Genomic DNA, 17,999 nt, shown 5'->3' with positions numbered 1-17,999 from the left:
CCATTGGAATCCTGAATAAGTGTCAATGGTATGGTGTACATATTTTAATTTTCCAAATTCTGCAAAATGGAACACATCCATCTGCCAGATTTCATTCCTTTTGGTGCCCTTTGGATTAGCCCCTGCAGGCAGTGGTGCTTGGTTATAGAAAGAGCAAGTAGAGCATTTCTTTACAATCTCCTTAGATTGTTGCAATGTAATAGAAAACTCTTTCTTCAAGCCTTTGCTATTGACATGATGCTTTTCATGAAATTCGGAAGCCTGCAGCACACTACCAATCAATAACTGATCAATATCTGCATTGCCACGTGCTAAAGGACCTGGCAGACCCGTATGGGATTGGATGTGTGTTATATACATAGGGCAAAGTCTGTTCCTGATCATTTCTTGTACCTGGATAAACAATGAGGTTAGTTCAGTATCATCAGGTATGAATTCAGCAGTTTCAATATGTAAGATAACTCTTTCTGCATATTGTGAGTCAGTAATAATGTTAAGAGGTTCCTTAAAATCCCTTAGCACCATAAGAATGGCAAATAACTCTGCCTTTTGGACAGAATCGTAAGGACTTTGTCCCACCTTACTCAAGTCTTCTGATTTGTAACCTGCCTTCCCTGATTTATTAGCATCAGTATAAAACGTGCGGGCTCCAGTTATTGGAGCATCACGGACAATTCGAGGAAGAATCCAAGAAGTTCTCTTTATAAAGTTAAGCCTTTTGCTTTTTGGATAGTTGTTATTAATTTCTCCTAAAAAGTTAGCACAAGCTCTTTGCCATGGTTCATTATCTTCCCACAATTTTCGTATCTCATCAGCGGTGAAAGGCACTATGATTTCTGCTGGGTCTGTGCCTGCTAGTTGACGAAGTCTCAATTTGCCTTTTATGATTAGTTCAGAAACCTTTTCCACATAGGTTTTTAATTTCTTACTTGGCTTATGAGGTAGAAAGATCCACTCTAAGATAATATCATCTCTTTGCATTAAAATTCCTGTAGGAGAAATTTTTGAAGGCAATATGACGAGAATACAACTGAGTTCTGGATTCACCCTATCCACATGTGCTTCCTACAGTCTTTCTTCAACCATTGTCAGTTCTTTTTCTGCTTCAGCTGTTAATTCTCTGGGACTGTTTAGGTCTCTTTCCCCATCTAAGGTTTTGTTTAAGTGAATTATCATATCAGGTGTTATCCCAACAGCCGGTCGAAGGCTGGAAATGTCTCCCAACAACCTTTGAAAGTCATTAAGAGTTTGCAGTTGATCTCTCCTAATTTGTGCCTTTTGTGTCTTAATTTTTTGCAAACCTATTCTATAACCTAGATAATCAACAGAATCTCCTCTCTGAATTTTTTCGGGAGCAATCTGTAATCCCCATTTAGGTAGAACTATTTTCACCTCTTCAAACAGTCTCTCTAAGGTATCCACATTTGAATCAGACAATAAGATGTCATCTACATAATGGTATACAATGGATTTGGGAAACATCTTGCGTATTATTTGTAATGGTTGATTCACAAAGTATTGGCACAGGATGGGAGAGTTCAACATGCCCTGTGGGAGGACGGTCCACTGGTATCTCTTGGTAGGTTGAGAGTTATTATAAGTAGGCACTGTGAAGGCAAACTTTTCTCTATCTTTTTCTTGTAAAGGTATGGTGAAGAAACAGTCCTTCAAATCAATAACTATGAGAGGCCATCCTTTTGGTAATAAAGAAGGCAGAGGAAGTCCAGAATGCAGAGAGCCCATAGGTTGAATAATCCTGTTTATAGCTCTGAGATCAGTCACCATTCTCCATTTACCAGATTTTTTCTTAACCACAAATACAGGAGAATTCCAAGGGCTGGTAGATTCTTCTATATGTTGAGCATCCCATTGCTCTTGTACTAGCTGTTCTAAAGCTTGCAACTTTTCCTCAGATAAAGGCCATTGTTTTGTCCATATCGGTTTCTCAGTCAACCATTTTAGAGGTAGGGCCGTTGGTGATTCTAGAGGGGCATCCATTGGTTTGTGTTCTTGTACAGCCCGAATGGCTGGTTTTCGCCATCTGTAATACCTTTTGATGTTTTCCTCAGAAATATATGCTCTAGAGGCAGCAGGAATGTTAATTTGAGTATTCCATTGCTGCAATAGGTCACGACCCCATAAATTTACTGCAATATTAGCTACATATGGCCTTAATTTTCCTATTTGTCCCTCAGGACCAATGCATTTGACCCATCTCATGCTTTGCCTTACTCGAGATAGGGTCCCAATTCCCAAAAGTCGAACATTTACATCCTGTAGTGGCCAATACGGATGCCAAGATTCTGGAGTAATGATACTAACATCTGCTCCTGTGTCCAGCAGGCCAGTAATGAAAATGCCATTTACACACACTCTTAACTTCGGTCTTTGATCACTTATAGAAGTTTGCCAAAATACACGTAATTCATCTTTTGGGCTATTTTTGCTTCCAACAGCAGACATGGGGATTTCTAATTGTCCTGACAAGGCATGTTCTCCATTGTAACGGGAAATGACTGGACCACATTCGCCATGGGGGCCTGCGAGAGGCCCCCCATGGCATTTCCCACCTGCAGCGGATTTCCTTGCCTATCTCTTGATGATCTGCATTCGCTGTCCCAATGTCTACCTTTCCCACATCTCCTACATAACCCTGAAGGCTGAGGCCTTCTATTCCTGTTATTCCTGGAAAAGGCATTATTATTATTATTATTATTTCTGTAAATCCTTTGTCTGCAATTCCGTTTCATATGTCCCATTCTGCCACAATTAAAACATTTGGTATTTTGATGTCTCCTTTTACCGTTGGCAATGGCTTCTTCTACCCACATATCGGCGTGAAACTCAGTCGATTCAATATTCATTGTATGTAAGACCCATTCCTCCAGGGGTGCTGATCTGATCTTCAGAGGCGTCAAAACCCTTTTGCACTCTACATTGGCATTCTCATAAGCCAAGGACTCAATTATTACCTGCCTTCCTTCTGGGTCAGATATCCCTATTTGTACAGCTTTAGTTAGTCTATGTAAAAAGTCAACAAATGGTTCTCTCGGACCCTGTTTAACCCTGATATATGATTCCGTTCTCTGTCTTGGGTTTTGAACCCTGTCCCAAGCCTTCAAGGCTGTGGTAGTACATATGGATAGAGTGTGTTCATCATAATTAGCTTGTTCTAGAGGATCAGAATAAAGTCCTTCACCCATAATTTGATCTAGGGTGATGTCAACTCCCTTTGATCTTTCCTGCTGTTCTAAAAGCCTAGCCTCTTGTCTGAACATGCACCTCCAGCTCAATTGAGGTCCATTCTCTAAAACAGCTGAGACTAGGTCCAACCAGTCCCTAGGGGTGGGGTTAATTGTAATGGACCAAGACTTCAGCATCTCCTTAACAAAAGAGCTATGCATCCCAAAATTCATAACAGCTTGTTTAATTTCTTTCAGATCATTCATACGGATGGGTTCCCATGTATATTCCTTGGTGATCTTAGGGTTTTTAGAACCAGTCACCTTTTCTGTAGTTATCACTTGGAAGATAGGTAGAGTTCTATTGAAGCTATCCCGGAGAGTTCTATTTATCGATGGGGTTGGGACTTTCTTTTGTACTATTTGCTCCTGTTCATGAGAGTCCATAATTTCCTCGATCTTTTCAAATCTATTTACCATTGCCTTCTGCAATGCCTCAATCTCTTGCCCAGTATTATGTTCCAAGGCTTTCATAGAGGATTCAAAGGTATGAAGTTTGTCCAACACCGATAACGTCTCATCCTTGGACAGAATTTTTATGGCATGAATGGTGCCATCTTGTATTGAAATTCTGTCCAGCAATCTTTCATAGCTCTTTGATAAAGTCTTGTTAATACATTCAACGGTTCGAATCTTCTCAGATAATGTTTCAGTTTCTACCAACAGGGATTGTAACTTATGATTCAAATTCTCAGGTAGTGTTTCAGTTCTTACCGACAGGGATTGTAACTTATGATTCAGATCCGCTGTTCCCGCCTCCATACCTTGCATTTTCCTCTCAAGAGATAAAGCCATCTCAGAGAGAGATCTGTTATTTCTTTCCTCATGAGATTCAAACTTCTCCTCGAAAGTTTCAAATTTCTCAATTAACAAAGCCATCTCAGAGGAAAGTCTATTATTCCTTTCCTCGAGAGCTGCAACCGTCTTTTCAAGCTGTTTATTAGTGTTTTCCAAACCAGTTATGTCCTTGTTTAGTTTTTTAGCTCCTGCCTGTAAGGACTCTATCTCTTTTTTATCTTCCAACCATGTTGTAATGAAAAAAATAAAAATAAAGAAGATACCAAGCCCTGTAAATATCCAGCCAAAGGAAACCACATCTGTATCGCTCAAAAATTCGGTCATTGTGTAATTAAACAAATTATAGAATCCTTTAATAGTGATATTATCAGACATTTTTAATCTTAATGCTTAATTTCAATCGAATGAAAAAATTACCTGTAATTACTGTTGTCTGCCACTAGATGGCTCAGTGCACCTAGTTTCACGTGTTTTTGGGAAACCAAAGATGGCGTCCCGCATAGAGTTCAAGGCGGCGATGTTTCGCTAGCCTGAAATCAACATTGAATCCCTGCAAAAGCTGCACAAATAGCTGGCGGGCGAGTGGGTAGCGATCTGCTAGCTTAATATCAACTTCGGGTCCCTGCAAGAACTGCAGGTGGGAGGGAGGGGGAACGCGCGGGACTGCCAACGACCGGCGGCTGGACAGGGCTGAGCGTGTTGGTGGCTGCGGGGACGCGCGCCGGGGCCGGAGCGAGCCGCGGTTTTGTCTGGTCCCGCGGTGCAGAGCAGTCTGCTAGGTGGTCTGGGCACACACGGGCAAACAGCTCCTGGGCGGGGCAATGCAGCAGACCAGGAGCAGCAGAGGATACTGCGTTGTTCGGCCGCAGGCTGTCTCCGTATGGAGACCAGGTAATAAATAAAAAAAAAAAAAGAGTGCGAGCTCTGGCTCAATCACCTGAATTAGAATTAGGGCGGTTCAGCCCGCCTGTGAATTGCGAGCAGACCGCAGCAGACTTACTGCCCCCGGGGTTCTGCCCCACGTAAGGTTTTTAAGTGGATTTAGTCACCACGTTGGAGCGCCAAATGTACGCCAAATGTGCCGGCAAGTACCGGCGGTACCAGCGGTTGTAGGGGTTAGGGAATAACCACGATAGTCCTTTTATAATTAATCAGTTTTAATACAAGGGGAAATAAGGGAACTTACAGAACCAAGGGTCCAGAGGAGCAGAAGGTACGCGGGCGAGCAAAACGGGCCTCCTTCCGGCGCCCTGATCCTATTTAAGGGTATCCTACTTCCCTGGGGCAGCCACGCCCCTGAACGCACTGATTGGGCCAGCTGCCCCAACAGCCATTGAGTTCTTTGCCTCCTAAGATACTGATGGCTGTTTATTAATACCCAGCATCTATGTGCCTATCATACAAGTCATACAAGCCAGTCTAAATAAATCCTCTCTGTGTGTGCGCGTGCGCGCGTGCGTGCGCATATGTATATGTATGTGCAGGTGCGTGCATGTGTGTGTGCATGCGTGAGTGTGTTCTTGTGCATATGTGTCTGTATATACATTCTTCTCATTCTGTTCTTCTAGGGAATCCTACCTAAAACATCACATAAGTGTAAGTTTTATAGAAAAGCCTTTGTAAATTTGGTTCTTTTCAGATACTGAGAGAAACCCTACAAATGTAAATAATGTAGAAACCCCTTTGTTCAATTTTCAATCAATGAGGTGATTCGGTCTTGTCTTCAAAAGTTTTAAGTCTAGCCTGCCCCTCAAAACACAAGCCTCTTCCCTCGTCATCTCCACGGCATTCTTGTCATCGGGGCCGTTGAGAGTCAATCATAGTTACAGACACATTCAAGTTACACATGGAAAAGGTGTTCCCATTAACTGTTTTAAATTCCCCTGAACTTGAGTGACTTAAAGGCAGAGAATAAATGACCCATACTTGCAAACCAGGTCTCTTTGTATTCATGCTCAATTGATGTTAAAAATGTCTAATCTGAGCCGGGCAGTGGTGTCTCCTGTCTTTAATCCCAGCACTCGGGCAGCAGAGGCAGACAGATCTCTGTTAGTTCAAGGCCAACCTGGTCTACCAGAGCTAGTTCCAGGACAGGCTCCAAAGCTACAGAGAAATCCTATCTTGAAAAACCAAAAAAAGAAAAATGTCTAATTTTATCTGTTCAACTGTGATATAAAGACAGCCATTGCTCTCTACCGAAATGACTCTCAACCTGTGAGCCATTACCCCTTTGGGATTACATATAAGATATTTACAATTCATAACGGTAGCAAAACTACCGTTATGAAGTAGCAACAAAGTAATTTTATGGTTGGAGGTCGCCACCACATAAGGAACTGTACAAAAGAGTCACAAATTAGGAGGGTTGAGAGTCATTGCTCTACCAAAGAACACAGGTTCCCTTCAGATCTCAGTGCCTGCTTCACTTCCCACTTTTTAGACGATCCAAATTTTTCGGGAGTTTTCTAGACCACACAGAAGAATTTCAACCAAGACCTGGGTTCTGACGTTGGCGTGAAATCCAAAGGAAAATAAATATGTCACTGGAACTTGGATTCACTGGGGATTTTCAGGTTCCTCCCCATGCAGTCAATGAGTGCCATCTCCTGCTTACTCAGTAAAAGTCCAAATGTTAGAAAAAGAACACCGCCCTATGGGTACAAAGGAAAACCCTGCCTCGTTTTGTGTCTGTGTAGTTGGACAATGGAATTTTCTGTAAATGTACCACACTCCATGCTTATCCATTCCTCAGCTGAGGAACATCTAGGTTGTTTCCAGGTTCTGGGTATTATAAATGAAGCTGCTATGGACATAGTTGAGCATCATTTGGGTTTATGCTCAAGAGTGGTATAGCTGGGTCTTGTGGTAAACTGATTTCCCGTTTTCTGAGAAACTACCACACTGATTTCGAAAGTGGCTGTACAAGTTTCCAGTCCCACCAGCATTGGAGGAGTGCTTCCCTTGCTCCGCATCCTCTCCAGCATGATCTGTCGCTTGTATTTTCTATCTTAGCCATTCTGATAGATGTAAGATGGAATCTCAGAGTCATTTTGACTTGCATTTCCCTGATGGCTAAGGACATTGAACATCTACTGGAATATTTCTTGGCCATTTGAGATTCTTTTGTTGAAAATTTTATGTTTAGATCTGTACCCCATTTTTAAATGAATTATGACCAGGCAAGACTTCAAGTGGATGGAGTGCGAAGCCAACCCATCCACATAACCTTCGACCTATAGTCTGCCCTGCCTATGAGATGTGCTGGAGTAAAAGTGGCCTAGAGATTGAGGGAGTGGCCAACCAAAGTCCTGACTAGCCTAAAACCTATGCCAAGAGAGTAAGCCCACCTCTGACGCTCCAGGACTCCCAGGCTGGATAACCCAGATAGTCCTAAACACCACTGGAGAGGGGAAAATGTCAGTGTAATTATGCCTAATAATAGTTTGCTATCCTCGTAGAGTGGTGCCTAGTCCACTTATCATCAGTGTGGCTTTGTCTGGCAATTGATGGAAACAGATGCGGACCCCCAGCCAAACCACAGCCATAGGCAGAGCTCGGGGAATCCTACAGAACAGAGGGAGAAAGGACTGAAAGAGCCAGAGGGGTCAAGGACACAAGAAAAGTCACAGAATCAACGAACCTGGGCTCATAGGGACTCACAGAGACTGAACCGACAACCAGGGAGCCTGCACGGAACTGAGCTAGGCACTCTGCATACATATTACAGCTGCGTCCTCTTATGGGACGCCTAACAGTGGTAACAGGGGCTGTCTCTGACTCCTTTACTGGCTTTTGGGACCCTACTCCTCACACTGGGTCACCTTGCCTACCCTTAATACATGGGAGGTACTTGGTCTTAAAGAAACTTGGCATGCCATGTTTTGTTGACATTCATGGGAGACCGACCCTTTCCTAAGCAAAAGTGGAGGAGGAGTGGATAGGAGGATGGGAGGGAGCACTACGAGGAGAGGAGGGAGGGAGGGAAAGCTGCAGCCGAGATGTAAAATAAATAATTTTGGATCATGACACAATATTTTGGAACTGGAAAAGACTGTAGATGAATCCCTTAAGACTGATTCTCCAATTGCCAGGCATGCTGATGTGCTAAACATGCATTAATACTCACAGGATCCATATCATCAGGTTTCCTGACTTCAGTTTAAATTAAAGACAGATGAAAGGCTAGACCAAAGAGCTTGTTCTTTGTCTCGGGCTCTGTTTCCCACACTTGGGGATAATCTCTCTGTCACATGCCTTGCTGGTTTGTCCTAACCACTGTGATCAGCTTCTAGGTCCCACCATGTTCTTTCTCAGATGTACATGAGAAATAATCTTGTTCTATTTTAATTTTCTTTCTTCAAGTTAAGATTAAAATGTAAGGACATATGGCAAATCCTCTGAATAAACATTTTTCTCTATGGGACAAATATCTAAAACATTAAAAGTGTGGCTATTTCATTTCATGTTGAGAGTTTTAGGACAAGGAAATAATTTAACATTCTGACACAGAGGCTAAGATCTTGGCTGGTTCCCAGCCCTGTCATTGACTAGCTTTGGATAGGTCACTTTCTGAGCCTCAATTTTATTTATAAAATGGTGATGACACCAGCATCTGGGGACTGTACTTTGATTAGTTGTTTTTCTTGTTGCTGTCATCAAATCCCAGACAAGAAGCAAAGGCAAGAGAGAAAAGGTTTATTTTGACTTAGAGTTCAAAGGGATATAGGGCATTGCGGTGGGAAAATCACAGTTACAGGAGCACATGACATCTGTAGTTAGGGAGAATAAACAGGAAGTGAGACTAGGCCATAAGACCTCAAGGGCTGCCCTACAATGGTCCGCTTTCTCCATGCAGACTAGCCCTCCTAATGTTCCCTACAACTTCCTACAGCCACCCCCAGCGGAGGATCAGGGCTTCAATCTCATGGCCTGTGGAGGGTGCTTCACACCCAGATCCCAGCAGTATTACTGTGCTACAAATGCTTGAACCATGTCTGTACTTTATAATTTTTTAATTTTATTTTTTCATGGTTTTATTTTTATTGTTTTTATTGAGTCATATATTTTCCTCCGCTCTCCTCTTTTCCTCCTGGCTGCCCTTCTGCCCTCTCCCATGATCCCCACACTCCCAATTTACTCAGGAGATCTTGTCTTTTTCTACTTCCCATGTAGATTAAATCTGAGTATGTCTCTCTTAGGCTCCTCTTTGTTGTTTCCCTTGCTTTATGTCTAAAAGCCTTTTATGCGTGAGTACATATTATATTTGTATTTCTGGGTCTGGATTACCTCACTCAATATCATGTTTTCGAGATCCATCCATTTGCCCGCAAATTTCAAGATGTCATTATTTTTCCCCATTGTGTAGTACTCCATTGTGTAAAAGTACCACATCTTCTTTATTCATTTATTCATTTTTCAGTCGAGGGGCATTTAGGTTGTTATCAGGTTCTGGCTATGACAAATAATGCTGCTATGAACATAGTTGAGCACATGTGTTGTGGTACGATTGGACATCCTTTGGGTATATACTCAAAATGGTATTGCTGGGTCTTGAGGAAGGTTGTTTCCTAATTTTATGAGAAATTGCCACACTGACATCCAAAGGGGCTGTACCAGCTTGCATTCCCACCAGCAGTGCAGAAGTTTCCCCACAACCTCTCCAGCATAAGTTGTCATCAGTGTTTTTGATCTTGGCTAATTTACAGGTGTAAGATGGGATCTCAGAGTTGTTTTGATTTGCATTTCTCTGATGGCTAAGGATGTTGAGCATTTCCTTAAGTGTCTTTCAGCCATTTCAGATTCATGTTGAGAGTTCTCTGTTTAGATCTGTACCCCATTCTTTTATTAGATTATTTGTTCTTTTGATGACCAATTTCTTGAGTTCTTTGTATATTTTGGAGATCAGTCCTCTGTCTGATGTGGAGTTGGTAAAAATCTTTTCCCATTCTGTAGGCTGTCGTTTTGTCTTGTTGACCAGGTCCTTTGCTTTACAGAAGCTTTTCAGTTTCAGGAGGTCCCATTTATTAATTGTTTCTCTCAGTGTCTGTGCTGCTGGGGTTATATTTAGGAAGTGGTCTCCTGTGCCAATGTGTTCGAGAGTTCTTCCCACTTTCTCTTCTATAAGGTTCAGTGTGGTTGGCTTTATGTTGAGGTCTTTGATCCATTTGGACTTGTGTTTTGTGCATTGTGATAGATATGGACCTATTTTCATCCTTCTACATGTCAATATCGTTATGCCAGCACCATTTGTTGAATATGCTTTCTTTTTTCCATTTTATTTTTTTTTTTTTACTTTTTGTCAAAAATCACATGTTCATAGGTGTGTGGATTGCTATCTGGGTCTTCCATTCAGTTCCTTTGGTCCTCCTATCACTTCAGAATTCCCTAACAGAAAACTTGCTGTTATCAGAATGGAAGGCGGTAACTAAATGCTTTTGGCTTTCCCGTGAGAATCTTTATTCTCCTGGGAAAGCATCTTACCATTACTGTGTGTCCGAACTACCCAAGGAGCTTCCTAAATTCAGGGTCTCTTTTTCTAAGTATAGGGTAAGACTCCAGATTCTGCTGTGCTGATGCTCCTGGCATCAGAGCACACTCTCAGCAGCAAGGTTCTGGGAAATAACAGGAAAGAAAAGTAATGAGAATAAAAATAGCCATGGGTAGGGAAGTCCTAAGTTATTGTTTCCTAGAAAGTCTAACTATAGACCTTTACAGACACTTGGCAGCTACACAAGTTAAGATGATTCTCAACCCAAAGAGCTTCCCTGGGTGTCACATGGGCAGTCTGTGCCTTCTGTGCCTCACTTTTCTCTTACATTTATCCAGCCTTTTGTCTGAGGAACATTGTCACACTCATGAGCTTCCTGTCTCTTGCAGTGGAAACTCCAGGAGGCTCTGAAACCTCTGAGGAAAGAACAGGACAAAGCCTGGAAGCTGGAAGTCAATGAGAAGGAGCGACTGCCAGCTGGAAGGCAGGTTAGGCTTGAGATACGGGCTCACGCCATCCTCCTCCTCCAGAGCTGACAGTGGAGGCTTCCTCGTAGCTGTGAAGCAGAATGCGAGCCTTCGGCTTTCCCTTTACCGAACACTACATATCTTCTCAAATCCAGCTTGTGACTGTGAGGTAGCACTTGCCTCTTATCTCACATCTCCAAGTATGAGGAAAGACCAGTGTGCACACACATGAGCTCTTGGGGGTGTGGCTTGCAGAGTGGCAGGCAGTCAAGAACAGCTTTTGTTTCACTTTGCCTAGTGATAGCAGAGCTGCTAAGACTTTGGTTACCTAAATAGTAGAAATATTTCACTTCTGAAATATATTTGAAACCAACAGGCATGAAACTCTCCGAATTTTTGGTCAAGAGACAGTAACATCAAAGTGGGCTAAAACAGTACAATAAACATAGAAACATCACCAAGAAGAAAAATTACCCAACAGTCTAGTTAACGTCCTTAGTCACCATTAGTATAACCTCCAGCTCTTATTCTGAAATGGAAGCTAGTCCACATCTTATCATACCAAGATAATATGCTGTACCAGGACAGTGGTGTCTGTCTATAGACAAGCCCTTGAGAGGCAGAGGCAGAGAATTGCTACAACTTTAAGTCCTACATGGTCTACATAGTGAATGGCAGTCCAGTGGGGCTATATACTGGAACCCTGTCTCAAGAAAAAAAAAGGAAATACCCTAGATCCTATGGTGGCTGATAAGAGTAGAATAGAGTAAATGTCACTCATTCAAAACTGTGAAATCCAAAATGCTCCAAAATTCAAAATGTCTTATAACCAACATAGTACCAAAAGTGGAAGAAAGTTTCGCTTAATGATAGGTCACAGTCAGAATGCAAGCACACTAAAATTATTTTATAAAATTACCTTCAGGTTATCTGTACAAGATATATGGGAAACATAAATGAAATTCATGTTCAGACTTAGATCACACTGCCAAAATGTCTCTTTCTGTATATATAGTCACAAGTCCAGGAAAATGCTAAGTCTGAAATACTCTGGTCCCGCTCATTACATATAAGAAAATAATCTACCTGTGTAAAGTACAAAACCAAGCTGTGAGGAGTCAGGAAGAGGAAGATTGGGTCCTTGGTCTTTGCCTCCATGACACCCAGTAAATGGTCTTATCAAGTCATTTCCAAAGTGTGTATGTCCCCACACATGAGTGTCCTCCATCCCACATGAACCTTACACTAAAAAGATCAGTGCTAAAAAAGATTACAGTCTTGGCTCCACAGACACAGATGGAAACATGAAACTTCCAAGTTAGCCAGAGCTACACAGGAAAACCCTGTCTCAAAAAAGAACAAAATAAAACAGCAACAACAGAAATCATAAATCCACCAACACAACCCCCATTCTCTTAAGGGTTTCAGTTGTCCTGCCATGATCAGACACTGAGGTTTTGCCATAGAGTTGACATTAATGCCAAGATAGTTTTAAAATACAATGAGGAACTCACTCTCTGTTCTTTTACAAAGTAGTTCCAAAACTAAGCCTTTTGTCTGTTCATTTAATATTTTTCTGTTATCATCAGTTCTGAACAAAAGAGCCTTTCTTATATGATGTAAAACTCTGCTTCTAATTATGAAGACTTAGAGTGTGTATATATGTCAATATACAAAATATTGACACCAAAATGTAGTTGGATTAGGGATTAGAGTGGATGTGGCAAGTGCACTCTGGGTAGGCTCCATTCCTGCCCCAACACATTTTCTGACCACTCCCAGGCCATTACTCTCTCTTGGGACATGCACAGGTAGTTTGACCTAGGAAACTATGGAGTGACCTCATTAAGTCCCACACTCTTTTCTTAAGCCCACAGAGCCTTAACATTGCGTCATCTGAGGCATTAGCCTGGCGTGGCCATATCACCCGACAAGAAAGGTGTTGAGCCGGGCGGTGGTGGCGCATGCCTTTAATCCCAGCACTCAGGAGACAGAGGCAGGCGGATCTCTGAGTTCGAGGCCAGCCTGGTCTACAAGAGCTAGTTCCAGGACAGGCTCTAGAAATGACAGGGAAACCCTGTCTCGAAAAAAAAAAAAAAGAAAGGTGTTGACTTAATATTCAGATGCAGCCCAAGAAGTGTTTCTAATATTTCCTTTCAGTCCTCCATGAAAAGAGATTATTTGCCAAGCCTTGAGACTGCTTAGTCTGAGTGGCTATCAAGTCCCGTAACCCCTGGTTAATAAAGCTTTTGCAGCCTAAGAAGTTGTCTCATCCTTATCCTTCGGTCCTGACTCTTCTTAGCTCTCAAATCTTTCTCCTGAATGACTGAATAGATCAGAATGGTAAAAGTCGGTGTTAGGGTCCCATGTGCAGGAAAAGGCATCTTCTGTGTTACCCAAACATAAGATAAGCTGGGTCTCCATCCTCACCACGTGGTGTCCACTTGACTCCTGGAGAGATGACTGACCCCACACTGGTGCAGAATCTTCCAGAGTTTTCTAAAGACCCAATTTTCTGGGACTTGATATTCACATATGGTCTCTTTGAGAAAAAAACATGAAAGACAAACCTTAAGAATAGTAAATGCTGTATACTGAGACTGACTGAACTACAGAACAAGTTCCATGTCACAGTCAAATAAAATCCATGTTGTATATAATCACAGACTTAAACATCACTGACAGATGAGGTCACACTGAAGACTTCACAGTGGAATTGAGAAGAATCGTGAAAATGAAGCTGGGTATCCCTGCAGCCACAGTCTGTGTTTGGGATGCTACAGATTTGGGGCTGAGCTTTGCTGCCTATGGATTTGAAGAAAGCTGAAGGATCCAGAATGCTCACACCCGTTCACCTCTGACCCAGAAGCTGCTCTCTATAAACTCACCTTTCACCTGAGGGCGTCCTCACCTTATGCCCTGCTCCTCCTTCCGGTCTGCAGCACTGGGAGTCTCATCTCTTCCCAGATTCTCACAGTGGTTTGAAATTAGTGATAGTTCTCATTTCTTTTAAACATTTTTTACTTGGTTTTATTTGTTTTTCTTCTTAGTTGGTGCTGTTAGTTTAGTTGGTGTGTGTGTTTAGTCTTTTCAAAATAAAGAGCATTTGTTTTAATTGTTTCTTCTTTAAAATATTTGAATATTTTCTTGAGAATATCAATAATTCCATTAAAGATCTGTTGTGAATACAGTAACTTCTTAAGCATAATTTCCTGTATGCTTATTTTTTGATTAGCTTGTTGGGCCACTCAAAACGCATGCTACAAGTTACAGAAATCTAAGGTTACACTATCAACACACGGAAACATGCTGCTTGTTGGGGTGAATTCTTTCAGAAAGCCTATGCCCAAATCTCCTTTCCAGCATCACAATGGTCCTTCAGCCCTGAAGGTGCACATGTCTGTAGGGTTCATCACTGAAAAGTGACCTAGGCAAGTCATTTAACATCAATAAGTAAATCATAGGATGTGAAATGATGTTTTATTCCAAATAAAAGGATGGAGGGATGCTTATTTAACATGCTGTCCAGATGACAGCAGTACTGCATGCATACTCACATGAACACAGCGTTGCAGCCTGTGACAATCTCATGGCCTTACCTAAGTGCCTCTGTCGACACCCAAAAACAATCTCACTCTGCCCTAGGGCATACGTTTTCTCAAAGCAAGTCTTGATCCCTAAAAATACATATTTACCAGTCCAGGGTTGCACTTACCTTTTCATTTCTCTGATTTGGACACAGTAACCCTATAGACCTATGATATAGGTATATATAATATACATCTGCCATCCCTCGCACCATTTCCAGAGGAAGCTGCAGGTGTCCATAATGCCTCCAGACCTGGCCAGCCACATTATACTTATATACTTGGATAGGGAACTAGAATCCTCAGTTCTGAGGTAACCCTAAACTCAAGACTTTTAAAGTTCAAACTCTTTCCCAATTCAGTTATTACATAATAGATTTCCACTTGCAGCATTCATTCTCTGGTTAAGAATGCCTTCTATTACACATGTCTCACACCAAATAATATGTAGATTCACAAGAAGCAGTAACATCACAGAACCCACAGGAGATCAAAGACAATGGGGTTACTTTGAGTGTGGTCCTTTCCAAACACCTCCCACTGGGAGACTCTGTCTTCCCAGAACACCACTGCTCTTGGCCTCTGCCCAGCAGCCAAACACTGTGACTCCTCCAGAGACTGCCTCGCTTCTCTGCAGTCTCTTGGTCATTTCAGACTGGAGACCCCGATCCCACTGTTTATTAATTACCAGAAGTGGGATTGCTACCTCGGGTTATCTCTGTTTTTCATATTTCATAGATTACCCGTACCACTAACATAGTTTTACTGTCACAGTCTTCACTAACAGAACAAAGAGATTTCAGTTTGTTCACACTTTCACCCAAAGTTTGTTTCTACATGGCAGGGGGTGGTTTAGTTTGAGTTTTTGTGATCACGCCTAGGGTCAAATGGATTATCTCACTATAGTTTTATTTTTAATCTCTGTAATTATTAGTGACAAAGAGCGTCTTTGCATATGTCAGCTGGTCACTTGTACATGTTCTTTACAGGAATATCGATTTGCAGTTTGAGTACCTGATTTGTTGTTATTGTTGAATTATAGAATTTAATCATTTACTAAGTAAATAATTCTTATTAAATATTCAATTCATATATATATATATATATATATATATATATATATATATACACCCCTTCTTCCATCCTGCATGGCGTCTCTGCATTCTGTTTTGTCTTTTGTTACACAAAATTAGTTCTGCTCCTAGTAGTTGCATCTATTTTTCGCTTTTGCTGACTACACTTTGGATATCATATCCAAGAAATCTTTGCAATGTTAAATGTTTTCCTAGTTTTATCATTTTCAGTCTTCCAATTAGTTCTTTATATTTTTTCTGTTAATTTTTGCATCCTGTGTAAGGCAAGAGTCTCATCTAATAGTTTTGCATTTGAAAGTCCAGTAGTGATAACACCATGAGCAACGTCAGATCTGTTAAGCAAATATACCTCTGAGTTCAGGTCTGAGCTCCCTATTAATTATTTTTTAGTCTTCATGTCAGTGCTATACTGATTATATTTCCATTAGACTTAAAACTCAAGCTAATCAGAAGAGGTGGAAGACAGTTCATTCTAATCAAGGGAACAATTAACCAACCTGCTACTGCAGTTTCTCCTAGCACTTTGAATTTTAATAGCAGATAATTAGTCTTATTAAGATTTCCAATTTAATTAAGAATCAAATATATGTGTCTCTGCCCCCATGAAATTGTGTGGCTATCAGAAGGGAATTTCCTCCCAGATTCGGGATTGGTTTTTTTTATTACTGTGTTTCTTTTTCCAGTTCATTCATTAGGAAGGGGCCAACACCATTGACTTTAAGTTAACATAAGACAAACCAAAATCTATTTTAGGTGAAGGAGGTTTGTGCTCCAAGAATAAATACAGGCATCAAATAAAATGGATTCATTGGTGAGACAGAGAGCAAGAGCTAGTTTGTAGCACAGCATCACACAGGGGGAGGAACAAGAAAGTTCTAGTAAGAGAAAAGGGGACAAACTAACTTTCATCAACAGAGGGAATGATTTTAGATAGGAATAGAGGTTTTTTAAGAAACAAAATAACAAACACATGCTCTGCCCAAATTTCAATGCAGTAGCATGCTAAATAAAGACACCGGGAAACGCAATCACTTCTGTCGAACTCTAGAGAGAAGTTGAAGTGTTATCCAAGGAGGCTCCACACCTGCAAACCAGTCCATGTCCATAGATCTCAGAGTTTTCATGGCCGTTGGCTGGAACTTAAGGTATGGGAAGCTTTGTGCTCATGAACAGTGAGTGGCCTGATGAGAGAAGCCCTGCATCAGCAGACTCCATATCTGCCCTCGGATCTGCTTGGTCCTGATACCATAAATGACAGGGTTTAGGGTGGGCGGAATGATCAGGTACAAGTCAGCCAGCAACACTTGGGTGTGTAGCGGAACTTTGTCCTGCCCTAGCCAGGCTACATAGATGGACGCCATCCCAGGGAGGTAGTACAGAGCCATAACCGCAACATGAGAGCCACATGTACTCAGTGCCTTCCGCTGTGCATTCTTTGATGACAAACCAAACACTGCCCTGAGTATCAAAATATAGGAGGCAGAAATGAAGGCCACATCTGAGCCCACAATGATGGAGGAAAAAATCAAACTGTAGAGACCGGTGGGCATGGGGTCAGCACATGCTAACTTGGCCACAGCCATGTGTTCACAGTAGGAATGTGGAACTACATTGGAGCCACAGAAAGGCAAATGACTCAACATCCAACTCAAGGGAGTCATAAAAATCACAGCTCTAGTGGTGATGGTCACACTAATCCCCACCATCACATTAGGGGTGAGGATTCTTATATAATGTAGGGCCTTGCAGATGGCCACATAGCGATCAAAAGCCATGGCCAGTAGCAGCCCTGTCTCCACAGCTGTGGCTGCATGGACAAAGTACATCTGAGTGAAACAGGCATTAAAGCTGATGGAGCTGTCTCCTGAGCTGAAGATGCTCAGCATCTTAGGTGCCACAGAGGAAGCCATAACAATGTCCACAGCAGCCAGAATGCAGAGAAAGAAGCACATGGGCTCTTGCAGAGTGGAGTCCATGCAGATCACAGTGATGATGAGGGTGTTCCCTAGGAGGGCTATGCTGTACATGGAGCTCAATGAGATGGCCAGCCAAAGAGAGGAAGACTGGAAGCCTGGGACGCCAACAAGGACGAAGGTGGCAGGGGCCTGCATTGTGTGATTGTAGGATGTAGGCAGCATCACTGCTCAGACTGCTTTCCTGTTCATTTGTAAGGTACAATGAGAGAGGTAATAGTCTTACAAAGCTGATTCTTCTGTGTGATGGTCAAAAATTGTTGGGGTATTTTCTTCTTGGTGGTATTTGCATAACCTAAAGTAATTAACATATTTTAAAAGTAACCGTTCATCCTATAAAAATTTTGCACT

General features: G+C 41.9%; 1 protein-coding gene across 1 annotated transcript; it reads right to left on the bottom strand.

Moving 5' to 3' along the window:
* Positions 1-16,838: 16,838 nt before the first annotated feature.
* On the bottom strand, positions 16,839-17,840 carry LOC119817238 (olfactory receptor 52I2-like). Its single transcript, XM_038334439.1, has one exon. The coding sequence runs from the start codon at positions 17,811-17,813 to the stop codon at positions 16,839-16,841; it is 975 nt and encodes a 324-aa protein (XP_038190367.1). The 5' UTR covers positions 17,814-17,840.
* Between the last annotated feature and the right edge of the window lie 159 nt (positions 17,841-17,999).

Source organism: Arvicola amphibius, chromosome 1, assembly GCF_903992535.2.
Source record: "Arvicola amphibius chromosome 1, mArvAmp1.2, whole genome shotgun sequence".
NCBI lineage: Eukaryota > Metazoa > Chordata > Mammalia > Rodentia > Cricetidae > Arvicola > Arvicola amphibius.
The sequence above is the reverse complement of the archived record's forward strand: the minus strand, read 5'-3'. Positions and strand labels throughout refer to the sequence as shown.

Coding starts and splice junctions, on each gene's coding strand:
- LOC119817238 (XM_038334439.1), bottom strand. CDS start 17,813: ATGCTGCCTACATCCTACAATCACACAATGCAGGCCCCTGCCACCTTC.